At 52.2% G+C, this 21,950-nt stretch overlaps 4 protein-coding genes across 4 annotated transcripts; all 4 read left to right on the plus strand.

Moving 5' to 3' along the window:
- The first annotated feature begins 894 nt into the window (after nucleotides 1-894).
- SMAC4_05782 (uncharacterized protein) lies at nucleotides 895-3,320 on the plus strand. The gene is made up of 3 exons (XM_003346197.2): nucleotides 895-1,004; nucleotides 1,133-1,439; nucleotides 1,511-3,320. The coding sequence occupies exons 1-3, from the start codon at nucleotides 971-973 to the stop codon at nucleotides 3,015-3,017; spliced, it is 1,848 nt and encodes a 615-aa protein (XP_003346245.1). The 5' UTR covers nucleotides 895-970; the 3' UTR covers nucleotides 3,018-3,320.
- Nucleotides 3,321-6,808: 3,488 nt separating this feature from the next.
- Nucleotides 6,809-10,242, plus strand: SMAC4_05781 (uncharacterized protein; the record flags this gene model as incomplete). Its single annotated transcript, XM_003346196.2, has 4 exons — nucleotides 6,809-8,367; nucleotides 8,566-8,838; nucleotides 8,901-9,642; nucleotides 9,739-10,242. The coding sequence occupies exons 1-4, from the start codon at nucleotides 8,249-8,251 to the stop codon at nucleotides 10,240-10,242; spliced, it is 1,638 nt and encodes a 545-aa protein (XP_003346244.1). The 5' UTR covers nucleotides 6,809-8,248.
- A 1,567-nt stretch (nucleotides 10,243-11,809) lies between these two features.
- Nucleotides 11,810-17,195, plus strand: SMAC4_05780 (uncharacterized protein; the record flags this gene model as incomplete). Its single annotated transcript, XM_003346195.2, has 5 exons — nucleotides 11,810-12,040; nucleotides 12,197-13,229; nucleotides 13,293-13,739; nucleotides 13,808-15,435; nucleotides 15,522-17,195. 5 exons carry the CDS (start codon nucleotides 11,810-11,812, stop codon nucleotides 15,885-15,887), a joined length of 3,705 nt encoding a protein of 1,234 aa, XP_003346243.2. The 3' UTR covers nucleotides 15,888-17,195.
- Nucleotides 17,196-19,172: 1,977 nt separating this feature from the next.
- Nucleotides 19,173-21,317, plus strand: SMAC4_05779 (uncharacterized protein; the record flags this gene model as incomplete). Its single annotated transcript, XM_003346194.2, has 2 exons — nucleotides 19,173-19,733; nucleotides 19,802-21,317. Exons 1-2 carry the CDS (start codon nucleotides 19,600-19,602, stop codon nucleotides 21,315-21,317), a joined length of 1,650 nt encoding a protein of 549 aa, XP_003346242.1. The 5' UTR covers nucleotides 19,173-19,599.
- Between the last annotated feature and the right edge of the window lie 633 nt (nucleotides 21,318-21,950).

Raw genomic sequence — 21,950 nt, forward strand, 5'->3', positions numbered from 1 at the left:
CAAATTTGCACCTGCAGGGGTCGAATTTTGGTAGGAGAGAACACTTATACCCGGTTACCGGGGCTTCAGCGACCCACTTTTGGCCGCCACTGGTCACCTTCTAGTGGCCAGTCAGGGTCATATGGGTTGTGCACCGAGTCCCCCAAGTGCAAATACCCAGAAAGTGCAAAAGATTTCGCCAGCCCGAATTAGTTGCACTTTCAGGGGTTCATACTGTATTTGCCTATTGCCCTTGGTGTTGTCCGCTTTTGGGTCTCTTTGTGGCAAGCCTCGGTACATTTGCCGGACGGCCAGCGCGCAGTCCACCACCGACGTCCACTTTGTCCTCGGCCAGAAATCGGAGGCGAGGTCCAAAGCACACAAGTGGATGTTATGATGCCGTTAGCCGTCGTTCTTTGTGCTTTGTGTAGACTGTATTCTGAATCAACATCATCTCTGTATCGCTTAAGATGAGTTGGCGTCGGGTTCGAGAGCATCGTGGGGATAGAGAGTAAAATGTTTCGACAGCTTTTCACATCGTTTCGGATATTGTCAGGCCGACCTGGATTGGAGAGTGAGGAGCAACTCCTCTTGTTGGAGAAAATGATGGAGAACCCCGTGAATGACAGGGCCAATATTATGGGGCGACACTCTGCCAGCTGCTTGCTGGACATCGGCTTGCACTTTCCCCAGCGCCAGAAACCCCTGTCGTTTCGCCGAGAGCCCACCCAACGCTTGACCTCGGCTCCCGTCACGAATCAGGGTGTCAGCAATTGCAACACAACCCGGCCCCGGTTCCATTGCTAGTGCCCGTGGCTCAGAAGGTCAAGGTCGTCGGTCGACGCTCCCTCAACCAAATAATAACCAGGCCTGCATTCCTGCCGCTTTTGCAAACTCCTTCTTTCTTTCTCTTGACTTGCATCCCTCTTTCTCTCTTCATCCTCATTCACTTCAGGCTTTTTATTCCTGTGAGGTACACATCATATTCAAAATGGCCCCCAGAGTTATTGTTGTTGGCGGTGGCTGTAAGTTACCATTCCCACTTGCGAACACTGCGCGATACCCCGCGCGCGGGCCACGACATCCGTCATTCGACATCTGGCTGTGCCATGCTGTTCACGGGCATTTTGCTGACAGTTTATTCCGTTTCCAGTGTCCGGCCTGAGCGCTGCTCACACCATCTACCTCGCCGGTGGTAACGTCGTTGTTCTCGACAAGCAGGGTTTCTTCGGTGGCAACTCGACCAAGGCCACTTCCGGTATCAACGGTGCCCTCACCCGCACACAGGTTGAGCACGGCATCCAGGACTCCGTTAAGCAGTTCTACGATGATACCCTCAAGTCTGCCCGTGACAAGGCCAGGCCCGACCTCATCAAGGTCCTCACCTACAAGTCCGCTGCTGCCGTTGAGTGGCTCCAGGATGTCTTCAACCTCGACCTCACCCTTGTTTCCCGTCTCGGGTATGTACCCCCTTTTTTTTGAGCATGAAAGCTCCTCCTTTGTAGAATACCGTCGCTAACTCTGCCTGCAGTGGTCACTCCCAGCCCCGTACCCACCGTGGTCACGATGCCAAGTTCCCCGGTATGGCCATCACCTATGCTCTCATGCAGCGCCTTGAGGAGCTCGCCGAGACCGAGCCCGAGCGTGTCCAGATCATCAAGAAGGCTCGCGTCACCAGCCTCAACAAGGAGGGCAACAAGGTTACTGGTGTCCAGTATGAGGTCAACGGCGAGTCCCAGACCCTCGATGGCCCCGTTGTCCTCGCCACTGGTGGTTATGCCGCCGATTTCACTGAGGATTCTCTCCTGAAGAAGCACCGCCCCGATGTCTACGGCCTTGCTACCACCAACGGCACCCACGCCACTGGTGACGGTCAGAAGATGGTCATGGCCATTGGCGGTAACGGCATTGACATGGACAAGGTTCAGGTCCACCCTACCGGTCTCGTCGACCCCAAGGACCCCAACTCCAAGTGGAAGTTCCTTGCTGCTGAGGCCCTTCGTGGTGAGGGTGGTCTCCTCCTCAACGGCGATGGTGACCGCTTCTGCGACGAGCTCGGCCACCGTGACTACGTCTCTGGCATGATCCACAAGGAGAAGGATAAGGGCAAGTACCCCGTCCGCCTCGTCCTCAACTCCAAGGCTTCCAAGACCCTTGACTTCCACACCCGCCACTACTCTGGCCGTGGTCTCATGAAGAAGATGACCGGCCACGAGCTCGCCAAGGAGATCGGCTGCACTCCTGAGCACCTCCAGAAGACCTTCCAGACCTACAACGCCATCGCTGAGGGCAAGCAGAAGGATCCTTGGGGCAAGAAGTTCTTCCACAACATGCCCGTCGATATCAACGACGACTTCCACGTCTCCGTCATGGAGCCCGTCCTCCACTTCACCATGGGTGGTATCGAGATCAACGACAAGGCCCAGGTCCTCAACAAGGAGCAGAAGCCCTTTGAGGGTCTCTACGCCTGCGGTGAGCTTGCCGGTGGTGTCCACGGTGCCAACCGCCTCGGTGGTTCTTCCCTCCTTGGCTGCGTTGTCTACGGCCGTGTCGCCGGTGACTCCGCCAGCAACTACCTCTTCCAGGAGGCTCTTAAGGGCAACACTGGTGCTGCCCGTCTTGGTCAGATCGCTCTCCACATCGATCCCTCGCAGCCCGGCAAGATCTCCGTCCAGTGGGGCGGTGAGGGTGCTCAGGCTACTTCCAGCACTGAGGCTCCCAAGAAGGACACTGCCGCCGCTGCCCCCAAGAAGGAGGACCCCAAGGCTTTCACCATCCCCGACAAGGAGTACACCATGGAGGAGGTTGCCAAGCACAACAAGAAGGAGGACCTTTGGGTTGTCGTCAAGGGTGTCGTCCTTGACCTCACCAACTGGCTTGAGGACCACCCCGGTGGTGTCCAGGCTCTCCTGAACTTCATGGGCCGTGACGCCACTGAGGAGTTCGAGATGCTCCACGACGACGAGGTCATTCCCAAGTATGCCCCCGAGCAGGTTATCGGCCGCGTCAAGGGCCAGAAGGTTACCCTCGAGGTTTAAGTTTGAGTTTTGCGGAGTTGCCGTTTCAAGAGTTGATTATACCAAGGCCTTTTTGGATAGTTTCTGAGAAGGGTAACAACACCGGAGTTGAAATGTAATGATGGGTTTTGGTTAGTCTCGGCGGATGTGTAAACTCATTGCCAGGGATATGCATCTTGGTCTTCAGCGGTTTGGAATAAATGCTGGCGCCACATGTTTGTACTTTTATGGGTAGCCTTTTTCTTTTATGTTATGATGATAGCCATGGATTTACTTTGGAGCAGGAAGGAAGATAAACAGAAAGACAAAACTTCAAGTTCAACATGTTAGTTCAATCGTGTGATTCCTTATTGACTGGTGTGCTTGTCCCGGTCCTCATCAAGATGGAAGATGACGACCACCTTCCTGAACAATATTTGGGGAAGCTTAGATCAGATCATTCCTATCTTGGTCAAGGTTCGGTTCATGCCTCTAGCTTCAGCTAGGTACATATCTGTGTCCCATGTACACGTACATATGGTCCGTCAATTGTGAGTCGGCACCGCAGCGGCAAGAGTCGGGAGTCAGGTATTCGGTGTCGGGACTTGGTATGGCGAGACACATAAGCGAGAAAGTCCGTCTCGGGTATGTATATGCACGCACGATGTAGGGGCCGTCCGTCAGTCGTCTAGACTTACAGCTACCCTTGCCGACTCTTGTTATTACGGTACTTTTCGATCTCATCATCAAAAGCGGTTATATTGCTCGGAACCGTTGATTTGGGATCTTTCAGGTATATTGCAGGTTCCCGACGGTTAGAGACACTGCTGAAGAAAGAAACAAAGGAATTGTCGTCATTGTCACTAAGGGAGAAGTCAGTCAGTCAACCACTCAGTCGGCCAGTCAGTTTGATGCCGTGGGAAGCCGAGCAAGGACCTGACTTTGAGGGCTGTAGCTGCCCTAGGTGGCTAGGTAAATAGGTAGAAAGGAAGGTAAGCGGACATTAAGAATGGCTCAGTTTACGAATTGTGGACAAGCAGTTTTTACATTCTGCCCAAATTCGAAAGTTTCTGGCGCAAATGTATGGAACAGAGACAGATCAAGAACCACTCACATGTAAATATGTCGTGTAAGTAAAGGGTAGCGTCAGCCCCAAAGAAAAAAAAAAAGGGTGTGGTGTAGCCATGTCGGGTGATTACGTGCATTCGATGACGGGTGTGAGTTTACTATATGGGTGGAGATAAGATGTAGCTGGTTGGCTGGTAAATGTGGTCAGGCATTAAGTTCCCAGTTATTGCTTGGGTACATGTGTATATAGTACGAGCCACAACTATTTGTTCTTGGGTGAGAGGTAGATGTTGAGGGATTAGAATTGTGCAAAAGGAACAAAAGAAGTGTGAAACCAACGGTGCCTACATGAAATACATGGTTGATAGGCAACAAAGCTGTATGGCCTAATTGTTGATCGAAAAACAAATTTGTGCTAAAACGAGGAGTGTCTGTTGTTACCCTCATCATGGGAGTGGTATGTTGCCAGCTACAAAGTCCAGTATGTGCCGGAGAAGAACACAAATCTAAAACCTTTGGTGCAGTTAACATACATGTGATGTAGTAAAAACACCACCACATGTTTGGCGCTTCTGTACAGTGATGTTCGTGAACACCCAACAAGTCGTGTCTCAGATTTGAGTGATCGGCAGCTCTAATATTCCGAGATCCGAGTACAGCATCGGCCTTGTCAAACAGGAAATTCAAAATGTGAAAGATTCAGGGCCCAGAGAGGCATCTGGAGCTCTATATGGGGCCTGTTGTTGTTATAGACACCCTGTGCTTGAGCTACTGTGGATAATGTTAAAAGACATGGAGTGTAGACTGCGACAACCAGGCAGAGGAGGCTGGTTCAGTATCGACTGGACAATGATCTTTGTTTGAAGAACCATCTGGATATCAAAACGTGAACTAATGTAAGAATGTTGCTGCTGGAGAAGCCATGGTGACTCATTTTTGAACTTTGCTGTTAGAGGTAGCTATCTAGAGTTAGCTATGAAACCGAAAACCAGGGGGGACAATCAAAGACTTCATTTCCACCGTGGCGATGTGCCATATCCTTCTTCGCCTACAACATGAAGCGAGCCAAGATATCCCTTACTGTAATACCTCGCCCAAGCTCGAAGATACGTATCATGTATAAGAAGAACTCTAGATGTGCAGTGTTTTCCGTCCAAGTCCAAGTGCAGCAATAATAAGCATGCTGTCCTCCCACTCGCGCCGCTTGGGGCTGAACTTGTGGAATCGTGACTAGCCCGTAACGTTCAGAGTCCGATTACACACTCCCACAAGATTCACTGGGGTCTCTGTAACAAAGCCGTAAATGATCAGGCGTGACCCGGAAGTCACAGGTGTTCATTTCGTTGTTAACCAATGACTAGAGACGGTTTTAAGCTGTACGACCTTGGCCAAATTGACTGCGCTTTACTTAGACGGAGCTCTCGGGAATGGCCTCTTCTTATTCTTGAGGACCACTTGAGTAGTCCCGTGCAGCTGAACGGTCGGTCGGTGTTAGTACCACAGCGAGCAGGGTAAGGGGAAGGGAGAAGAGGAGGATGAGACACTCAACACCAATAGGTGCAGCGATTATTTGCACGACGTGAATGACATAACTATAGGCCATGGGGAAAAGTTCTATATGTAGCCATAGGGAGGTGGAAAACAGAGGCGTTTGCCAAGGTGCGTGGTCAAAAGGATAAATGAGTCTTCGCATGCTGGTTGGGCAGTGAATTCCTGGCGTGCTTGACGGCACCACCTCATGGCTGCTGTAGTAACATGATGTTTTCCAACACAGGCAAGTACCAAGACAGCCTGTTTCGTCACAATCTATTGACGAGTTGGTGATGAATCCGGTACTTCGCGGTTCATTCTTCTGAATGGCAGTGTTGCGCGATGATGTTCCAGGAGTGAGTGCAAGGAGCGATGGCTTGATGTCAGTATCTGAAGCACTCGTCCGACACTCAGCCACTGCATCTGCGGAAAATACTTTGAGACGACTAGTGGTAGGCCCAGGTCTCCTCACACTCGGGCATGACGTCCCTGTCCTTGGTGAGAAGAGTGTCAATGCTGAAACCATGAAGACACGGAGTCACGGACTGAAGTTCGTTACGAACATTCCGGAAATGCCTTCTAGATTCGCTAGCTCAATACTTGTTAGTAACAATTAATTTCACTTGCTAGTCCATTCAGCGGAAGCACCACTGGGCGCCAAGTAAAATACCCCGGAGGTGTAGTGCTACGGGATACAGGTGCAGGCATCATTACCTACGCACTATCCTGGCGACAGTTGATCATGAATAGTAACCGATGAGCTTTTCGAAAGCCGAAGTATTCCAAGATGCCCTCGACCTTGTTTTCTCTCATGCGGGATATGTAAGCGAACAGCCCATTCATGATGCTTCTTGGTACCTAGACAATTCCTCTTGATTAGTCCCCTAATGCTACGCAAAAGCTGGCTCGAGCTGGGAACTAGAGACAGGTCCAGGGGCACTTGACCTGGAGGTTTTCCGCACAGCGCAAAACAGCAACGAATGCCTGATAGTTCGGGTGACGGGAATTGCCGTAATGGACCTTTTTTGTCTGCCTGTCGAACACGTCTCTGGTGGGCTCAGCGTGGTACTGACAGCGGTTTGGCCGTTGCTTGATCCCTTCCGGTACTTCACGGCAGGTGTGGCCCAGGTCACCTCGGTCACCTAGGCGAGCAATTTCTGCGCCATCCAACAACAGCGACATGGGCTGAGCAGTTTCCGACCGGGCTCAGGAGCGTCTCATGGTACTGTTACAGGACAGCTGGAGATTTGACAAATACTTCTTTGTCGTATTGTCTGCAAGTTCCAGAGCGTATTTGGAAAGCGGAGAACATGTATAATTGTCGTCGTAAGCCAGGTCCGGCTCCAATAGCAACATCTGACGGGCTCGGTTCATAATTATCTGCCACTTGCGTTGGCACCTCAACGTCGCTTGTGTCGATCATCCGTGAGGCTATCCCCGCGCTTGAAGTTGTCTGAGCAGGAGATGAGGGTCATCATAGCAACCACATACCTACTGAGGAAAATTGGCCGTGACAACTTGAAGATATCTCGAATCGTTTTAGTCACAACTTTGTGAAGTGAGAGGAGTGTGCATAGCCGAGCAGCCTGCAGGCCACCGGGGGTCGGCCGGAGCGTGTGGGCACTACACTAGCATCTCTCAATGGGGATTAGTCTGGGGACGTCAAAGAACACTCAGGGAGACGTTCTGGTTGGCAAGAAAGAAGGGTGGATGGACTCCAGCAGGTATTTTGGTGGGCCTCTGGGGAAAGGTGCTTTGAGGTGCGGTTCCTGGTGCGTGGTGCCCTGTTCATCCCATCGCAAACCCGTCCGGATCACATCCCATGGGGTCTGAGTGGTGTCGTCCCATGGCCCAGAGACATTCATGATACTGGGAGAATGGACACTCTCCGGCTCATCGTGGGCATCCCCGCCCTTTCGCAGACGGACTGGAGCGTTCACTTTGCAGGCCCAGATTTTACCAGGCCTGCAGGCAGCGTGCAGCAAGGCAATTGCAGGCCAAACTGAGCACGGGTTTGTCGGTCTCTGGGGCAGGCCGGGACGGATCGGCCAATCAGAGCGCGCCTTCCCCGTGCTGAGAGAAACTGTGATCTCGAAGCGTCCAGTCCGCCTGCCCTCCAATCCATCTACTCAACCCACCCGTCCATCCATCCACCCATCCACACTTGCCAGGACTCCATCCTCCCTCCTACCTTCTCTCTTGCCTTTCGCTGCGGCCTGTCGTCTTGCTGCTGCGTCTCTGGCCCCGTTCGTTGCGCTCCAGACAGGGACACAGACACGGACTCACAAAGACACCAGCCCCAGGCCTCGCGACCCGGCTCTCTGTCAGACGGGACACCAGTCGGACGGGGACTGTCGCTGTCATCCCATAGCCAAATCTAATAAACCACAACGTTACCCATACATACAGCCTACCGTCAAGAACTACAGTCTACACCCTACGCAGATCTAGCCTGCTCTGTGGTTCCCGCCCACCCTCGACAGCCTCAAGTGCCACCAGTGACCCGGCCACTACCACCTCCTCTAAATACCGTCGCTACGCTACGGGGGGACCACCAAGACATCCATCCCCATTCAAATGGTTCAACAACCGTCCGACCTCAACATCGTCAGTCCGCGACAACCCCAGCGGCAACGACACTGAACCCTGGCCTGACTGCCCTCGACCTTTCAGCCATGGCGATCTTCGCCATGGGCTGGCAGAAGCCCGACAATGTCGCTGGTTCATCTGCCCCGGCGATCATGGTCGGCCTCTTTGTCGCCACAGGCGGCTTACTGTTTGGCTATGACACTGGGTAAGGAGGCCCCTCCCCCGAATGCACTCGGGCGCGATTAAACACGTCGATGCGATGGATACACAATGGATATGCGATGTAAAATGGGGATGGAATATGCAATGGATATGCGCTTGATGCTGCATTGTCGCAGACTGGACGACAGACCCCCGAGCCAACATCAGACTACATGGCTAACTATGCGCCTCTCACTTATAGAACCATAAACGGCATCCTGGCCATGAAAGCATTCAAAGATCACTTCTCGACTGGCTACGTCGACGGCAACGGAGAGCCTGGCATATATCCAAAAGAGAGCGCGTTAATCGTTGCCATGTTGAGCGCCGGAACCGCCATCGGAGCCTTACTCTCTGCGCCTCTTGGAGATCAGTATGGGCGTCGCCGGTCCCTTATTGGCGCCATCGGAATCTTCGTCATCGGCGCCATCCTGCAAGTTTGTGCATATAATATTGGTCTGTTGGTGGCGGGAAGGTGCGTACTTCTACCCCTAGGCAATGGTGGTGGCTCGTTCTTGGGCTAACTTGACGATATAGGACGGTTGCCGGTGTTGGTGTCGGCATTGTCTCAGTACTTGTCCCCTTATACCAGTCCGAGATGGCACCCAAGTGGATTCGAGGAACACTAGTGTGCACATACCAACTCTCCATCACCATGGGGCTTCTTGCCGCTGCCGTGGTCAACATCCTCACATACCAATTAAAGTCAGCTGCTGCCTACCGGGTACCAATAGGACTTCAGCTAACTTGGGCCTGCGTCTTGGCCCTGGGTTTGACCGTGCTACCCGAAACTCCTCGTTACCTCATCAAACGTGGAGACAAGAACGCCGCTGCGCTTTCTCTCAGTCGTCTACGTCGACTGGACATTACCCACCCTGCTTTGGTCGAGGAGCTTGCCGAAATCGAAGCAAACCACCAATATGAGATGGCGCTGGGACCTGATTCTTACAAGGACATTCTCTTCGGCGAACCTCACCTTGGCCGTCGCACGTTCACCGGTTGCTGTCTGCAAATGCTACAACAGCTCACCGGCGTGAACTTTATCATGTATTATGGAACCACCTTTTTCAATAACGCTGGCGTCGGAAACCCCTTCAAGATCTCTCTCATCATGCAAATCATCAACACGGCATCGACCATACCCGGACTGTTTGTGGTCGAATCATGGGGTCGGCGTCGACTTCTGATGGTGGGTGCCATCGGCATGGCCATCTGCCAGCTGCTGATCGCCGCCTATGCAACGGCCAACGGCTCCAACAACGTAACAATACAAAACAAGGTTCTCATCACCTTTGTTGCGATATACATCTTTTTCTTTGCGGCATCCTGGGGCCCGGTCGTATGGGTTGTCACCTCCGAAATCTACCCGCTGAAGGTCAGAGCCAAGTCCATGTCGATATCCACGGCATCCAACTGGCTCCTCAACTTCGGCATTGCCTACGGCACTCCATATATGCAAACAAACAGCGCGGCGGGTCACGAAAGCTCGATAGATCTCGGCTCCAAAGTTTTCTTCGTATGGGGGGCGTTTTGTATAGTGGCGGTCGGCTTTGTATGGTGCATGGTATATGAGACTAGCAAGATCAGTCTGGAGCAGATCGACGAGATGTACGAGAGAGTTGACCACGCATGGCACAGCAGGCGCTTCGAACCGAGTTGGAGTTTTCAGCAGATGCGAGACTTTGGCTTCTCCGAAAGCGGCATACCACCAACGCAACAGCAGCATCAACAACAACCACAAGTGGAACTTCAGCAATCACAGTCACGCACTAGCAACGCGAGCACGTCTCAAACCGATACGGGCGGGAGCAATACCACGTCGACGTCACAAGACGATAAGCTTGTGGCGTCTCTTGGGAACATCGATCTCAGCTATTAGCGTCTTCTTGTTGAAATATCGCGCTTGTAAGGTGGGGACCCCGCCGGTCGCTTTTTGGGCCACTATATGCCTCGAGCTTTCTGGATATCAGCGACGGAGTTAGCGTGTTGGAGTTTTGGAGCTTTTTGGATTTGGGAAAATTATCTTGGGTATCAACTGTTTGATTATTATGCTGAACATTTGTTGTTGGTTCTCGGTGGCATGGCTTTGGGGCTCTGTAGCTCTTGATTCGATTTTCTGCCTTCTGCCTTGCAGGCCGCATTCATTGGACAATGACCTTGGATGACGCCCATCATATGCTTTTCAGGACGTCTGTTCGCACATTGTTAGTTATGGGCAAGTTTACCGGTGTACATGGTGCAGTCCTGGGCGCTGATAGGGTTTGTGTAGGAATCAAAGATGATGGCGCTCTTGGTGGCGCGAGCTGGTTTTTATATCTCTTACAGAGAACAACGACTCCTTCGAACAACGTGGCATCATTCTGATGGAGACGTGACACATCTATGCACATGTACCTCATTGTGCAATTTAGACGGTTCGTGTCACAGACGAGCGGAATGTGCTTGATGGAAGTTTGAGGCTGCTACCCCGAACGGAATACCCAAGTAACCATGCAGTGATGCTGACGGGATGGTCATCACGTTTTGGCGAAACCACGCAACACTGTCTTCGTTTAACCTTTAACGGTACGAATGACCAACGACGAAGATCAGTACGACTGGTACCTACATTTACTGAGGGAGGACGATGCAACATCAAGGGCGGAGTATATAAGGGGACGGCAGGAGACGGGCATGTGGCCCTGTGTTGGCGGATGTTTGATACCTATCCATATTCCACCTTCAAATGTTGGTCGGCTGATGCTGCCTAGATTCATCTCATCCGATCTGGATCATCCGAACTCAATTCGAGGTTGAGATGGGGTACACAGCTAGGTCTGGAACTTCGCACTTTGTGGCACCTGGGATTTCGGGTAGTACAGAGAAAGCCATTGCGTAGCCTTGAGGTATTTGGTAGGTCATTCGGGGCTTCTGTGGTCATTTCGTTCCCGCTAGTCCTGCTTCACGACTTGCTTCGACCCAGCGCCTCGTTCCTTCCCAGCTTGTATTATCTTCAATCTATTCAATTCACAGACGACTCCCACTGGAAACCTTAACTTTTATTCTTATAGTTCCTGGCCCCGAATTGCATTTTCTCAACCTCGAGATCGCAGCCTCGACCATAGGTGTTTTTACCATGACTGACCATCAAAGCCTCTTTTTCTCCTAAACAGTTTTACCTCTACAACGCAAAACTGGGCGTGTCAGCCGACGGCCGCACTTGCTCTCAACCAAACGATCTCATTATAAGCACTGATACAGTCGCGCTCCTGCGGTCATCCTCAGCAACAACTACCGCCCCGGATACCTCTCCTAACGAGACGTTTGTTACCTTACCAACTACGCCGGCATACAGGTTTCCGTCCAACCAAGGCAGCCGCCCCGGGAGCCTGGTTTAGCTTTAACGACTGCCCATTATTGATTGGTGCCCGCAAACCTGCGTGAAGCAACGTCGATCGGGTCCGACAATGATGCGTCCGGCGAAGATCGAGCATGCCGTTTCGGCCCGTTTGTGTTCCTGTGGAGGATCACAACTGGAGACAGGTACGACACCAGAACTGAAATGGACGACACAAACATACGGCTCGCGGTTGCAAGCGCGACTGCTGCCCCAGGAGAAAGCGCATACTTGTACGGATGCTACTACCGTGCCGGCCAACGGAAGCTACCTTGGGCGCGGGGATCGTGTCATTGTCAAGGTAAGTCCCGCTTTCCTTTCCCAGTCGGGCATCCGCAGATGGCATGACGATATCCAATCTCTCGCATGTTTACATCTTTTCCCCAAATTCCAACTGCCCCATTTTCTTCTCTCGTTTCTGAGCAGCAAGGGTCTGAGTTGACCAACTTTGGGATAGCTACTTTACCAGTTTTGGACGCTTAAATACACTCTCCCAGCAGCAGTCTTGTTCGCTCAGTTACTCTTCACCAATCCAGTCTACGCGGACACGGAGGATAGACGGAACAACAACCCAGGCTCAGGATATTTCGGCACACGACTAGGACCGAAATCCTTCCTTGACTTCGACGGGGTCTACCAGCTCGAGGGTTCCTTCGGTGACAATTTAACGGCATCGACCTACCTGGGCCTTTCCACCTTTTTGTTTTGTCTGTTGGGCATCTTCTTCGTATCCCAAGGTCGACGTGGACGTGGAGTGAAGCAAATCTGGGGGACCTGGAATCCGGGCTTCTTCGTCATGGTCGTCTTCACTTCGGCTTCCTTCTTACTCCTCGCGGCTCTCGTCCCCCAATGGACATCCGCTCAACATGAGTCTGTGACTGCAACGTCATCTGGACCTGGTGTGCTGAGCGCGACGGCGGCGGGGGATGGCCCTATGTTCACCTTTCCAGCTTCAGCTGACATCGGACCGAATGTCTTGCCTAACATCTTCGACCCGCAAGCAGTTGATGCTCAGAGAGTTTGTCCAGGATACAAAGCTGCTAATGTACAAACGACAAAGAAAGGACTCACGGCGGACTTGTCTCTCGCTGGCCCTGCTTGCAACGTCTATGGCAACGACATCGAGGAACTGAAGCTCACTGTTGAATTTCAGGCGGACAACCGTCTCAACGTTCAAATTCAACCTCGCTACATCGGCCCTCATAATGAAACTTGGTTCATTCTTCCCGAAGTGCTTGTGCCCCGCCCACAAGCCGAACCTGATGTTAACGAGGCTGAAAGCAAGCTGACAATCTCGTGGTCGAATGAGCCCACATTCTCCTTCACTGTGAAGCGCAAGGAGACTGGAGAGGTTCTGTTCACGACTGAAGGTCGTAAAATTGTTTACGAGGATCAGTTTATTGAGTTTGGCTCCTCTTTGCCCGAGAGTTACAACTTGTATGGTCTTGGTGAGGTCATGCATGGCTTTCGACTGGGAAACAATCTTACACGTGAGTCTCCCTCCTAACACGATTTTGTACCAATACCTGCAATTTGATTGACACCATTTCCAGGTACGCTGTTCGCTGGGGATGTGGGTGACAACCTCGATGCCAACATCTACGGCAACCATCCCATCTATCTTGACACCAGATACTTTACCAAGGACGAGTCTGGAAGGTTAAGCTACGTTTCTAATCCGACAGACAAGAACGCCAAATACGTTTCGTACACGAACGGTGTCTTCCTTCGCAATGCTCATGCGCAGGAAGTGCTCCTTCGACCTGAGGGTATCACCTGGAGGACTCTCGGCGGGAGCATCGACTTGTACTTCTTTGAGGGACCTTCGGCTCAGGATATCATCAAGTCCTACCAGCTCAGTACGGTTGGACTTCCTGCAATGCAGCAGTACTGGACTCTTGGCTTCCACCAATGCCGCTGGGGATACTCAAACTGGACTGTTGTCAAGGATGTGGTTGACAACTTCCGCAAGTTTGAGATTCCACTGGAGACAATCTGGAGTGAGTATACTCCATTGCGTTTTGCGCTAGTAGCTTCTTTGTCCTGTAATTTTGCTGACTTTTTGAAGCCGACATCGACTACATGAAGGGTTATCGTGATTTTGAAAACGACCCTGATCAGTTCAGCTATGAAGAGGGTGCCAAGTTCCTCGAGGAGCTCCATAAGAACCACCAGCACTATGTGCCCATCGTCGACTCGGCTATCTATGTTCCAAATCCTGACAAGCCTGAAGATGATTACGAACCTTACCATCGCGGACTCGAAGCTGATGCTTTCATCATGAACCCCGATGGTTCGCTTTATATCGGTGCGGTATGGCCTGGATATACCGTATTCCCGGACTGGATTGGTGCTGCCCTCAATGGTACAGGTACCGTAAGCTGGTGGATTGACGAGTTTGTTAGGTACTACAAGAAGGTCGCTTTCGACGGCATCTGGATTGATATGAACGAGGTCGCGTCTTTCTGCATTGGAAGCTGTGGCACGGGCAACCTGACGCTCAATCCTGTTCATCCACCCTGGGGTCTTCCCGGCGAGCCAGGTGCTCTTGTTCTCGATTATCCGGAGGGTTTCGAAAAGACCAACGCCAGTGAGGCATCCTCTGCAACATCTGTTCACAGAACGCAGTACCCAGATGCCACGACCACAGCCAGTACCATTAGCACTGCCTCTTACCTCAGGACGACACCGACTCCTGGATCCCGCAATATTAACTACCCACCATATGTCATCAACAACTTCCACGGTGACATCGGTACTCATGCTCTTAGTCCCAATGGTACCCATCATGGTGGCACAGTTGACTATGACTTCCACAACCTGTACGGCCATCAAATCCTCCACGCAACCTACGAAGCACTCCTCAAAGTGTTCGAGGGAAAACGTCCTTTCATCATCGGCCGCAGCACTTTTGCGGGTTCCGGAAAATGGGCTGGTCACTGGGGCGGTGATAACTATTCTCTATGGGCATATTTGTACTTCAGCATTCCCCAGGCCCTGTCCTTCTCCATTTTCGGGTTCCCTATGTTCGGTGTAGACACCTGCGGCTTCAGTGGCAATGCCGACAACGAACTGTGCTCACGTTGGATGCAGCTCAGCGCCTTCTTCCCCTTCTACCGCAACCACAACGTCCGCGGCGCCATCAGCCAGGAGCCCTACGTATGGAGCTCCGTGATCGATGCGTCCAAGAAGGCGATGAGGATCCGATATCTCTTGCTCCCGTACATGTACACTCTTATGACCCAAGCCAGTCTATCTGGAAGCACAGTCATGCGTGCACTCTCATGGGAATTCCCCCAAGAGCCGTGGCTCGCGAATGCGGATCGCCAGTTTATGCTGGGTAGTGCCGTGATGGTTACGCCATGTCTGGTTCAAGGTGCCACTACAGTGGACGGCGTATTCCCTGGTGTTGTCGACGGGACCGTCTGGTACGATTGGTATACTTACCACTCAGCCAGTGAAGGTGTGCAGTCTGGTCAGAATGTGACAATCGATGCGCCTCTAGGACACATCCCGGTTTATCTGAGGGGTGGCTATGTTATCCCAGTGCAGGAGCCGGGAATGACCACGACAGAGAGCAGACAGAATGAGTGGAGCGTTATTGTTGCACTTGATGGCGAGGGCAAGGCGAATGGGACTTTGCACCTGGATGATGGTGAGAGCTTGGAGACTGGCGAGAATGTGAAGTGGGTTGATGTGAGTTTCCCCGTCCTTATATGGTGGCTTGCCACTCCCTTTATGCAAGACGGTCAAGAATGCTAACAGACTATGACTGCTTTTAGTTCATGGTTGAGAAGAACTCACTCCAGGTGACACCTCAGGGCAAGTACCTTGACCAGAATTCACTGGCTAACGTCACGGTCCTTGGAGTGGCCAACGCACCTTTGAGTGTCTCTCTTGATGGAGATAAGCTCGAATCATCTTCCTGGTCCTACGACTCTGAGGGCAAGTTCCTCTCGGTGACCGAGTTGCAGGACAACTTCAAGGAAGGAGCATGGACATCCAGCTGGACCCTGTCGTGGGAGTCCCCCTCGGGTTCGGGCTCGTCTCCCGTACAGGGAGGCAGTGGCAGACTCGAGTTCAGCATCTCTAACCTGCTCTACGCAGCTGCATTTGGCACCATTTTTGGCCGTTTGTTTGTAGTTTAGTTGATCCAACGTTCAGCCACGTGCAGACAACGGTTCTGCATCAACATCGAGGAGAAGCACGGGCATTTCAAGCTCGGCATGCCTTGAAAAGCGAGCTTGGCTTGGGATCAATCATACTACGAACAACGGAGCAGATATTAAGTTACCTATTATAACAGTGTTCCAGTTTTACAATGTCAAGACTTTCATTTATCGCTGGGCGCACGAGTGCACGAGCTCATCGGTTGTGATGTTGAGGCCGCTGGTAATGGAAGTCGCCATGTCCAACTTCGGAACCCGAAGGGGTTGGCTTTATTTTACATGCTACACTAAGCGACCACAACCACTTTTTGGGACGCTACCTCTATGAACCCAATGGACCTTTTAAGTTACCGTGGCCTCCGAAGAACGCGGAAGGCATCTAGGCTAGACGGTTGAGGAGGTCTTCTGATTGGCCAGAAATCTTGAGACAACTTGAATGAGACGGATTTAGGAGGTCGCTTCCTTCCCAGATGGTGACGTCTCAAAGGCTCCCTGCGCTTTCCCTTAAACTCAGAGTTCTCCAGTCGTTTGCAACTTGGCTTTCCAAGTTGACACTCGTTCTCCGCTTGCTCTTTCCATCCCGCCAGGTCTCAGCTGCACACTTGAGTCTGCCAGTGGTCCACCCGTGGTCGCCCCTCCCTCGGTTGGTTCCTGCCGCAGTTCTTCAATGAAACCAATGGAAATCTCTCTGGGCCGCTCTTGCCCTTTTTTCGCCGCGTTCGAACGTCGACTTGGACACTGCAGTGGCACTCAGTGAACGCTTGAACTCAGGCCACTTAGTTTAGACCATGGGGCAAGTACCTCATTCGGGATCTGTTAGTGAGGCCGGTGTGCTTGGCTACCTATGTCAAATTTGATCGCTCTACTAGCCTCTTTAACAGGAGTTGAGAGGAGGTACTCCTTGAAAGACACACACACAGAACAAGGATGGATTCCATCCATGCTTCCGAGTCAGCAAGGCACAGTCAGCCACTTGCTCTGGCCGGGCAATCAAGCATACTGCTGTCGAAACTTCCACTTTTTGGGCCCCCAGACTTCACCGTCCACTGCAGTGCTTCAGTTGCATTCTGTGGACTTCAAGTTGCCTGCGATTGACGAGACTTCCACTTTTGATCACGAAGACTCCCGTCCCGCCCAGGTTCAAAAGACGAGAAAAAGATTGCCTTAGTGTTGCGTACCTCTACCTACCTCCAGAGGTACCTCTAGGGTTGTACGGTATAAAGAGGCAGTTGACTTGAAGGAATGGAATGTTACCTACCTAGGTCCTTGAGATGTCGCCATCGAAGGAAAAAAAAAAAAAAAAAAAAAAAAAAAAAAAAAAAAAGGGTAAATCCGACGATCGGGTTTACTAGGTCCGGTACGGTGCCTGCAGTGGCGCAAACAACAAGCATGTTAGTTGCATCGTCACGTCTTTCCTACACCCTGCTTTAGTCGTACCATGCAATGCTGATCAAACTCTTATCTCCACGATTCGTGCCGTCCCTTCATGCATGTATGTCATGTGCTAGTACGCCTCAGGAGCAGGTACTGTGAGTCAGGAGTGTTATGGTTGGACATCTCGTTTGGGTCACCATCCGGAACGGGCGATTTAAGAAGTTCTCAACACCTTCCATCGACAGTTCATTGCGCTTGCTCGGCGGGTTACAAATCATCGTCAAAGCCTCATTGACGCCCTTTTGCTTCTCTAATCCCCGGAAGTCGGTGAATTGGGTCACCCGATCGGGCGAATGGGCCCGTATGTGTGCTTGAAATGCCCTCCTTTTTGCATGCCGGACACCATTTCTACTTTATCTGCATGCATATCACGTTCACATGGGTCTAGAGGTACCTTACTTCTCGGTCTTACATCTGCAGTGAACGCTAGATGTATGCAGCCCGGAAAGCAAGTGCCACTTTGAAATCCGATATTGATACTGATTTTACCACGGCCGCAAATCTGAAGCCGAAGAAGCGACAGCCGAAAGAGGAGGAGAAGAAGCCACTGAATGAAGTGGTCTAAGTGAGAGGACGGGAAGTTTGTGTGATCGACAGGTCCTGGTTACTTGCAGAGTGTCTGAGTTGTTTCTCAAACGAGCCTTACATCATGGAGCTTTGGCGGAAGACATGGTTGAATTCCGATGATGAGCAGTCCGCATTTTCAGGTTCATTTGCAGTTAGAGTGAAAAGCACTCAGAACCACATACATGGTCCTTGACGGCTGTCAAAAACAGCTGATGAATCCTTGATTTCTTGAGTTTAACCTCTACGGTTGACAAGTGTCCTCGGTGATGGATGAAGTATTGGGCCCTCAGCGCTCAAACTCTGGTCGCGGTGAGGGGATTCAGGGAATACTGTAGAGACTCGGGAAATTGGCAAAAAATATTCCCTCTTTGAGCGCCTGGCAGGAGGGAGATTTGTTATTCAAAAGCGCGTAAGCTAAGGTGTAACGTTGAGGGTAATGACCTTTCAGTTTTCACCAACTGGATAGACACATACCTACCTACAGGTATGCTGGCTTACGGAGCATACAGCTGGAAGCTTTCTATGCCCTGCCCGGCGCTCAAAGAGGGAATCTCTTCTGCCAATCTCCCGAGTTTCTACGGCACCTGACTGCCCGTCTCCTTTCTCATGGTCACCGGGACAAGCACCTGAGTTGCGCGAAATCGCTATCGGATGTCATGCCTCCTCTGAACAAAGCTCATGTGGCTGAGAAAAGCTGTGATGGCGTTGACGAATTCTACCGAGCATCGAAAATCGGGCCACTTGCGGTTGAGGCACTCATCCACTCACTCACCCATGAACTGCTTCCTCGTTGCGGCTTGGCTGTGCTCTGATATCATGTTCTTTCTCGACCGGGAACGCTTTGCAGTCACGGGCCGGGTGACACACCGAATAAACTCGGAAAATCGGCAATACACCTTCCCTCTTAGAGCGCCCAACAGTGTAAGCACAGGAGGTAGCATACAAAATGTGCCCTGTATACGTCTAACGTGTTTAAGATTTTGCTGCGGTTGAAACACAAGAAATTCCCCCGGCAAAAAGGATAATACAAAAGGCCGGGTTGACAAGCCCCCGACCAGCGACATTGCCCTCCACGTTAATATATAAGGTATACATTTTAGTGCAGGAAGCCGGACTTAAGCCTTACAGAACTGTGCTTATTCGGGCAGAAACAGGTGGTTTTCCCACCGTGGTGTATTGCCAATTTCCTGAGTTTATTCGGTATGACAAATGTGTTTAGGGAAAAGTACAGCGCTCACTCGATGAGCCTCCGATCGCTTGGATCGGCCAGGAAGACAGAGAAGCACCTGCAATGCACAACCCCGGCCACTCCCGCGTGTTTTGTTAGGCCCGACTGAGCGAGTCTCGCCTTTCACAGTTGAAATCTGAAGGAAGATGGCAGTTATCTCACATTGTCCGAGAAAGCTTGTGATTTTCCCATACCTTACTTAAGCCGTTCCCTCCCTCCCTCCCAAGAGCCAGTCTCCATGTCTGTTGATCATCACGCTCAACATCTACTTTGCTCAAGCATCTTGTAGATAAACCATCGTTTCAAAGTTGATTCCTCAGCGAAATTCTTTAGCGTCAGAGCCTCAATTTCACTCGCTTCTTCTTTTTATTGGCGGCGCCAACTTCGGTGCTTCCGATCGTTTAGACCTCCCTTTGCCGACCCCGCCAGCATAACTGCCACCTCGACAAGACCGTAGCAGCCATGCGTTCCAACACCTTAAGGACCTCTTTGGTCATGGCCGCCTTAGTCCTCAACGTCTCAGGTTCCGCTTTGCTCAACAGAGAGGCGGGCATTAGCGAAAGAAACACTGAGGAAGTCAGTCTCTTCCACAGAATGTACGTCTCTCACACCAAACCACCCTCTTGCTCGTGCTTCGACTCTTGCTAACATGTAGAAACAATAGGGTATCTGCTTTCTCTGTCCCTCGCTCCGTCTACGCCCGCCAGGACGACGTCGACGTCGTCGAGGAGGTCGACGTCGTGGAGGTTGACGAGCGCGGCTTTCAGATCCAGAAGCGTTTTCCTCAAGACAATGTCGACGTCGTCGTGGAGGTCGACGTCGTGGAGGTTGACGAGCGCGGCTTTCAGATCCAGAAGCGCTTTCCTCAAGACGATGTCGACGTCGTCGTGGAGGTTGATGTCGTGGAGGTTGACCCGCAGCGCAAGCGTTTCCCTCAGGACGATGTTGAAGTCGTCGAGGAAGTCATCGAGGTCGTAACCGATGCTGCGATCAACAGGCGCGGAGCAGCCAGCACCGTCGGCGCCGACGACAAAGCCAACTCGGCCAACAAGGCCGCCTCAGCATCTGTCAAGGCCGCATCCGCCAGTGTTGCCGCCGCCGCCGCCTCCGTCTCGTCCGAGGCCGCCGCACTCTCTTCCGAGGAGGCTGCTGTCTCCAGCGCTGCTGGCAAGGCCGCTTCCGTAGCTAGCTCGACTGCTGCTCCTGCTAAGACCACCGCCGCTGACAAGGCCAAGTCGAGTGGTGCTGATAACAAGGCCGCTTCCACCGGGAAGAACAAGGCCGCTTCTACCCACGCCGCCTCCACCGACAAGGCCGCTGCTGCCAAGTCCTCGGGTGCTGCTGACAAGGCCGCTTCCACTGCTGCTGCTAAGTCTTCGGCTGCCAACAAGGCCGCTTCCACCGCTGCTGCCAAGTCCTCCGCCGCCGACAAGGCTGCTAAGTCTTCTCATACTAAGTCCTCCGCCGCCAAGTCCTCCGGCGGTCCCGTCTCAACCGCAACCGTCAAGGGCGAAGCCAAGTCCGTGACTGTGTCTGCTACCGTCTCTGCTACCGTCACCGCCAAGGCTACTGAGTCTGCTACTGTCACTGCTACGGCCACAGCTACCGAGTCCGTTTCTGTCACGGCCACTGCTACCGCTACCACCACCGCTACCGAGACCGCGACTCCCACTGTCACTGAGTCTGCCAAGAAGAATAACGTCGCTTCATCTGGTGCCGCTTCCTCCGGTGCTGCCTCCGAGTCCGCCGCTCCGTCCAAGGGCGCTGATAACAACGAGGATAACGCTGGCGACGACGGCCAGGATGACGGCGAGGGTGAGGGCTATGATGCCGGCCAGTCCGCCGCTTGGCCCAAAGCCACAGCCACCGCCGGCGCCGCTGGTGGCGAGCAAGATGGAAAGGGAGGAGACGAGGAACCCTGCCCTGAAGGTGACGCTGCCAGTGCCGCCGCTGGAAATGGTGCTGTTTGGGGAACCGGCTACGGTGCTTATGGCGGCCATGGCGGCTGGACCAAGCCCACTGGTCACCCTGCTGCCGAGGCCACCGGCGCTGGTGGTGCGGACGGCAAGAACCGCGATGGATTCGCGGATGTCCAGATTGCTGCCGCGGCTGGCTACAAGGTCGATGCCAAGATTGCATTGGCTGTTGGTCTTGCTGGGCTGATGGTCTTGCAGCTTTAAATGAAGCTGTAGGTTGATTTGGTCTGTGTGAAAGAGGAGGGATGGGTGGGCTTTCGGGGATGACATTGCTGGTGAAAGAGTTGTGTGACATCAGGGCTCTTTCATCATCTTCAGCTTGTCGACTTTACCCCTGACACGACAAAGGAGGGTAGCAGAATTCAGACATCGATCGATGGCAAGCTGGCCGACCAAAACTTCCCAAAGCTCTCTCTTGCTCTCGACGGACAAAAAAGTACACATTGACTGGTTGACAGTCTAATGGGACTTTGCCTTTTTCCTCTTGCGGAACCGGTGCCTGGGCTGTGGGCACAACCACAATATCCATATCATGGCTCTTTGGTACTCGGTTTCTGACAACGGCAAAGTTGTTAATTTTATCAACCAGTTATCTCTCAGGCCTTGTTAGACTTGGGGAAGGGAAAGGGTTGTACATGTGAGGACGAATGACATGCTCGTAACGAGTTGGCTTTTGTTTTTTCCAACTGTCGTCTCTCTTTGGTTACCCGTGCTTTTTGCTTTCAGGTTTGTATAAGAGATGGATACATGGGTTGGACACGCTCGTTTGGATCTGCCTATCCCCAGACTGTAATAGAGCAGAGGAGGTAATGTTTGGAATTGGGTAATGAGCATAAG

The sequence above is a fragment of the Sordaria macrospora genome, chromosome 1, assembly GCF_033870435.1.
Source record: "Sordaria macrospora chromosome 1, complete sequence".
Lineage (NCBI taxonomy): Eukaryota > Fungi > Ascomycota > Sordariomycetes > Sordariales > Sordariaceae > Sordaria > Sordaria macrospora.